Source organism: Limulus polyphemus, unplaced genomic scaffold (assembly GCF_000517525.1).
Source record: "Limulus polyphemus unplaced genomic scaffold, Limulus_polyphemus-2.1.2 Scaffold2643, whole genome shotgun sequence".
Classification (NCBI taxonomy): domain Eukaryota; kingdom Metazoa; phylum Arthropoda; class Merostomata; order Xiphosura; family Limulidae; genus Limulus; species Limulus polyphemus.
The window spans coordinates 81,736-88,710 of NW_013668253.1; the positions used below are offsets into that span (position 1 = coordinate 81,736).

A 6,975-nucleotide genomic window follows, 5' to 3' on the forward strand; every position below is an offset into this window, starting at 1 on the left:
GGTCGAAACGTTGTACATTTGCTGTTATGTTATACTTATATTAAAGTTTTTCTTCATTACCCATTCAAGCCGTCTCCAGCCATTATTTAAATAGTTGTTTTCATCAAGACTGAAACTGGCATCCACCAAGTATTGAAATGTGTCCATGCATGAATAATGTGATATGTACATGACAAAGGTGAATCAGTGTATTACTGTAAGGATGCTAATTATTATTATGTGAACATTTTACTCAATTAAAAGAGAAATGGGGCCAAGGTTGATTCTGGTAGAGCTCTGGATTTCAGAGCTAACGAGCTGGGCTCTAATCCTTACGATACAAACAATTTATTTCTCATGTGCGTAATAAGTGTGGCATTCAATCCTTTAGTGTGGATGGTGGGTAGTAGGGCGCTACTGATTGTGTGCCTTCCCTCTGGTCTGTAGTTTATAATTAGGGATGGCAGCAGAATGGGAAAAAAAAAAGAATTTGTTTGGAAAAAAATAATAATAATTTGACCATCATATGAAGGTAAAGTAATTAAATTGAGATGAAATGTATTAACAAAGAGAAATCTTGTGTGGAAGCTGTCTGGTGATGTACCAGGGCTATCTTGTTTTAGGATTTTTGTCCCATAAAGGTGATGAAAAAACACACACATACACACAGTGAAAAAGGTTAAATTTCCAATTTGTGCAGATTTTTGGCTTTGAATTGAAAGAGACACCAGTTGTGGTATATGTTTCATTTCAAGTAATGCTGAGTCAGCTGAAGCAGCGTTACAGATTTTTAAAATATGATAAGACTAGCACCTCACAGTTGTAACTGATTCTATCTAGGGACTGTCGGGAATAGTCATATTTTAAGAGTGATTTACGGGCAGTATAATGTTATGTCTGTAATACTCTGTGTAAAACCTACTCTTAACACCAACGATGTACGACTGAATACTTATTTAAAACAGTAGAACAATTTACTGCATGGGCAGCCAGCACTCCTTCAAGGCAAAGAAAGACTTTGTGTACTGAAAGATCGTGTAATGTTTGCACCACGTGCTAATATGGAATTTTATTTCTTTATGTAAATAACGTTGTACTTTACCGAAATAATGTTATCGGAAAGAGCGTCTACGTGTTGGTAACAGCGTAATGCATTGGCACGTTCGCCGGTTTAAAACTGATAATTATATCTTCAAGATTTTATTGACATTTGCTACAGTTTGAAGGCAAGTGTCCGATAATATACGACCTCGTTGGTGGGAGCACCAAAATTTAGAATTTTTTATGTATACAAAAATCAGTGGTGTTCGAGGAATATTTTTTTTTGTAGTGTACCATATCACTTTAAAGTTTTAGGTGTTGTATTAGTTTGTTGTAATTGATACTTTTGTTTTTGGTGATACAACCTTCGTAATGTTGATCGAGTTTTTAAAGTCTGCTGGTAACACTGATTCATGCGAAATGTATGAAAAAAACAATGCAAGTGCGTGTTATAAAATCGGTTTTAATGTTATTACAGCAAGACAAGCAATGAAATATTGTTTTCAGAACGTGTCTTTCAATATACGTCGATAATATAAATACAGTAATTTGTTATATACGTGCACACTAAGTAAATTGGAACGCGTAGAAACTGTGTATTGAGAGTTGATAGTTTTTATTGGTAAACCTAATAATAACTTGTCTGGACTTGCTAATCGTATAGTACATGTCATCCGACTCGCTTCGTGAGTTAAGAAGGAAAAGGTGATTATGAAATACTTTACACTATAACAGGGCTGGCGAACCTTTTTGAGAGCGTGTGCCCAAGATGTCGATAATTTTCGGAAAAATTCTTTCGCGTGCCAGTGGAAATTTTGAGCAGCAAAATTACCGTTATTATTATTAATTAAAGACATGTACAATCTCTAGGCCTTCAGATATTTATATATATTGGTGGGGTAAAAAAAACATGGGACAGCAGTGAATTCCGCGTGCCATAGGTGCGCCATCCCTGCACTATAATATTTTCTGACGTAAAAGGCTTACAAATGTAGGAAGGTGAATAATACTTGAGATATTGGTGAGGTGAAACGAGTTCTCACACGTCAAGTGACGTTACAAAATAGTGATTATTTAAACTGTTAATATTGACAGTTTACCTATTTTGTCTTTTAGAGGGTAGCGTTGTGAAGTTGTATACAATTCAGTGCGACTAGAGCAAATGTTTAAGTTTGTATTTGGTTGATACTTAGGAGTATTGTGTTTAGTGGTCATAACAATGACAAATTGTAAACGAAAGCGAGTGAGTTTTCATCTTCCCAAACGTAGATCAATTAATCCTATTGAGGTAGGCCTATTTTTAAGTTGTTAGATCATGAGTGATTTAAGAGATTACTGCTATAAAGGAACCAAAATCATTTATGCATCGGTTATTGACATTTGTATAATGATGAATTGATAGAAACGAATGAAAATTATTTACTAAGTTTATTTTAGGATTTATATAGCAAGTAAGTAATCTTGATAATAAAGTTCTGTGTAGTTGTCACTAACTAAAATTAGTTGTGTTTACAGGTATTTTCAATAATAATTAATACACAAATATTTTCTTCTTCATCCTATGCAGATAGGGCATGGATTGGCACTCTGGTAGAGCTCTGAAGTTTGGAGCTGAATTTAATCACTACCACAATATTTCCTGCAATTTAGGTTATAGGTGCATTATAAGAGTGACAGTAGGATACTGCTAACTGGTTGTAGTCTCTCTGATCAGTAATTTAAAATTAGGGATAGCAGGAGATATACTTAATTGCTTTGCCATAAATACAAACTTACTGTAGTGCCCTATACACCCCAACAATTTACAGCTAAATACACTGATTATCTAACTTTTTTCTTAACAGAATAACATCAACCTAGATTTCTGTGCCCTTTTACTGTTTTGGATCTGTTATGAATGAAGACTTGTGTTCTATAGTAACAAAGAAATAATAAATCTTATTGGATCTGGAAGAATGTTTTATCAAAAATATGTACCAAACACTTCAAGCATTGAGAGTACCAGAAAGAACAGATGAGGTGACAGTTTCATACAGCTAATCTTACATGACTAATAAAGTTTCCTGACAACATTTTTGTGGTCTGTCAGCTTTAGATCTGAACTGTGGAAGTACAGTGTAGATAAAAACAAATACAAGTAAAGGTAACACAGTAAAAAGTAATTGTGTAAGTTAACAGGTTTTAGCAGTGTTTACTGGTTTTCCAGCAAAATAGTTCAATATATTAAAATAAAATTAAAAATGCTTTTAAGTGATGCATATTTTCTACATACTTGTATAGTTATGTCTGAAGTAAAATTTTTCTCCTGGTAAAGAAAAGGTGAAGGTCTGTTTTGAATTATTTTTGTTATATAATTACAGCATAGTATGCAATATTTATTTTCTGTAGGTTTCACCAAATGGCGTTAACCCATCTACATCAGTTGGCACTCATACAGATTTTCCGGTGAGTTGTTCTTTTGTAGGATCTATATAAAAAAAAAGATAATTGTTGGTTCAGTTTAAAATATTTACATGGTAAGGTGCTATGTAAGCTTAATTTTTCTGTTCTTCCTCAATGTTTTAACTGATATTTTAAATATCTGTATGCAGATTGGTTGTCTGTTTCCATTTTTGTCACTGAATTATAAGCTACTTCAAGAGTTAAGATTGTTACACAGAATGCTTATTTTAACATCATTTTGTGGCAAAGAACATTAAGAGGTTTAAAATATAATGTATTATATTGTGTCATGCTTAGATTTAAATTAATTGAGGTAAGTCAACATTCACTTAAGTCACTGTTGTCTATTCTTTGAAAATTAGGCTTTTAAGAAATTGATATGTTCTGATTTTGTTAAAGCCAAATTTTCAAACACATGTACAAAGAACATAGCTTGTCTGGAAACTAAAATTAGGAAACTTGTTCATATTCTAAGGTGGTTATTATGAGCAATCATAAATCATTTTGTAATTTATAAAGAATATCTTGGTTTTATATCTTAGGAGAAAGCTGAGAAACATATAGTAAAACTTCAAATGTTATAGTTTTAATAAAAATGAATAATAATTGAAACAAGTCATATTACCAAATTATTTAAAACATGTAAAGAAGTACTTTGCAAAAGTATAGTTAAAAAATTGAGAGTGCTGCAAAATTCACAGAAATGTTTCATGGAGAATTCCATTTTTTAGCCAGTAGTTTTTATATATATATATTTACTATAAAATTCCTGTTTTGTTTCTTTTAACAGTTCTTCTTGAGCCTTTTATGATTAATTAAATTTAATGTATTATTATGTATTTCTTTATAAGAGGAAATTGCATTGATCAAATTACTGACTTTCTTACTAATTCAATTAATTGTCTATTTAAAAGTTTTTAATTTTCTATCTAGTTGTTGGAAATTAAATATAAAACTACACTTGAATGGGTTTTGTAACTGAAATATATGAAGTATTTAACAGCTGATTCTTACAGTTTTTACAGAAACACCCAATATATTTAATACCTAGCCCCTGAACAGTCTTTTTACAGAAATATAGAATATTTAACAGCTAGCTCCAAACAGTCTTCTTACACAAATATTAAATAATTAACACTTTTGATAAGAGTTTATACACAGGATCACATATAAAAGGTGCAATGAATTTCAAAAAAAGGCACCAAAACTTGAGTACTTTTGAGTAGTTAACTATTCTTCTTTAGGAGAGTAAAAAAGAATAGTCAAGTATTTGAAAGTGTTCAAATTTTGGGTCTTTTTTGAAATTCATTGAAATGTTCAACAGTTATCTCTGAACAGTCTTCTCACAGAAATGCATTAAGTATTCAAAAGCTAGCTTTGAACAGTCTTTTCTGTTGACATTATCACATACTTATTATTTGTGTTACTAACTGTGATTAGTATTGATATATTTTGTCTGAAACCTAACCTGGATTTATGTGTTTCAGAATGGAATAATTCATATGGATTTCCCAGAGATTTCTCATTTACAGCCTGTCTTTACTCAGCAGGAACAATTCCAGCAGACACGTGCCTCTTGTGCTCTGCCTGCTACGTAAGTCTTTATATTAGTTGGTAAAGAAAACTGATTTTAAATTGGAAAAGTTTTAATTAGACCAGGTTATTATACAGCCTTAAAAAGTTTTAACTTGTTTTTTGTATTTTCGAGACCTTAAAGTTGTGGATATGTTGCTGAAGGTCTTGAATGTTCATGTCATGCTCTCAGTAGAGTAACAAAACGTGGTATTAGTAGATGAAAAACATGCATTAAAAGTTGAATAAATAACAGAGGGTATTTGAATGATTCTTTAAGATTTTGTTGTATTATTTTTTGGTCAATTTGCTGTGTAAATAAGTCTTCACATTTTCTAAGCATTAGATAGATGCAGGAACAATGTAAAGCCTATTCCTCACAGTGTTATTATATTAGTAGTTAGCCTATGGAGACTTACACAACCATGTACATACATGTTTTATTCAGAAAAGTGTTAGTGGGACTATTCAGTTGTTTAAATTCTTCACTCCTTTTGTATTTGAGCTGCTACTGGTTCTATTTACAGGGAGGAGAAGAGTATTCAGTGTAATATATCTAAAAGATAAACATATGTTAAAGCTCTGTACTAACAGTAAATGATAATTGTATCTCTTCAGGGATAACTGGCCGGGACAGTATGGTTTTTCTGTGTCTTTTGGCCCCCAGGAAAAACCAACAAAGAGCACGGCCTGGACGGTAAGCTTTCTTGTCTTGTCTTATATTTATTATTAAGAACTCCTGGTCGAAAGTACATCTGAATCAAATTGACTAGAAATACTTTATTAATCAGTACCTGAGAGGAGAGATGGAGAGTAGTGAAGATGTAACACTACAAAGGTAGTGGAGAAAATTGTTGATTACTTTTCCATTAGAAAAAAAATGACTTAGCATTTAAATTTTTTTAAGATTTGAAGAATAAGGACTGTCATTATTTTTATTTATATCCTTTATATTTTTGAAATCAGACTTCAATATGTATGTTATGTATGACTGCACTGAACTGAAAATAAATACTTTTAAACAGAAAAGTTGTGTGAAATAAAAATTGGAGGTCACATAATATAGTCAATAAGGTCAGCTGTTATACAATGTTAAAAAAGCCTGCAAAATATTGCCCAATTTGAGCTCCTGAAAAGTCTTGAATGAAACCCTTTTAGTAGCTTTTCCATTACAGAGAGAATTGAAGTACCTCAGTTGTAGTTCGAGCTGATTAATGGATTTGCTAATTAATTAATTGATGATCTCATTAACCCTTTTTCAAAATTTTATTCAACTACTTTTTGTTTATGTTATACCAATTAGAATAGCATAGAATCTTAGCTAATAATCCATATTTTAGTATACAAGTTTTAAGTTCTTAATTCTACAAGGAAATATTTTTAAAATCTTGAATTTCCACTAGTGTGACCCACATGATACACTTTGTCTTAGCATGTCATCATCCCTATTTTATCCATCAGCCCTTGAATATGTATGAAATTAAATGTATAATACTCTTTATGAAATCATTATTGCTCAAACAAACCATAATTTTTATAGTGTTCAATTTTGTTTGGTTACAGAGCTATCAAGTAGAAAATCAGACCCCTCCTGCTACACCCACCTGTCACATCCTCTTTCACAATTTGTTTATAGTTCTCTCTTACGTTTCATTATATATTATCTATAACCAATAGAAAGTCAAGGTTTTCATCTATCAAATAACGTATCTTATAATGTTGTATTCTGAACATAATATCATCAATTTCACTCACAGTACAAGATTCTTTCACGTGGGAAAGTTAATGACTAGCTTGGATGAATTTGTAACGGCTCTTGTGAGAAAGCCAGGAAAATTTTGAGAGTTAAGTGAATTTGTATGATTTTGCATGTTATTAATCTATCTTCTTTGGTGCATTATTTAATTAAATAAAAATTGTTAAGTGCATTACTATAATTAC

General features: G+C 31.5%; 1 protein-coding gene across 4 annotated transcripts in view; it reads left to right on the forward strand.

Moving 5' to 3' along the window:
- The window catches only part of LOC106467519 (cellular tumor antigen p53-like), a 77,295-nt gene that overhangs the window by 39,872 nt on the left and 30,448 nt on the right, over positions 1-6,975 (forward strand). For 3 of the 4 annotated variants that reach the window (XM_022395720.1, XM_013927882.2, XM_013927881.2), the window contains exons 4-6: positions 3,409-3,465; positions 4,950-5,056; positions 5,653-5,731. In XM_022395720.1, the coding sequence (XP_022251428.1) occupies positions 3,409-3,465; positions 4,950-5,056; positions 5,653-5,731 (243 nt within the window). Of the gene's footprint in view, positions 1-1,889; positions 2,309-3,408; positions 3,466-4,949; positions 5,057-5,652; positions 5,732-6,975 lie in introns of those variants that run through there. The other variant, XM_013927883.2, reaches the window with a different exon arrangement.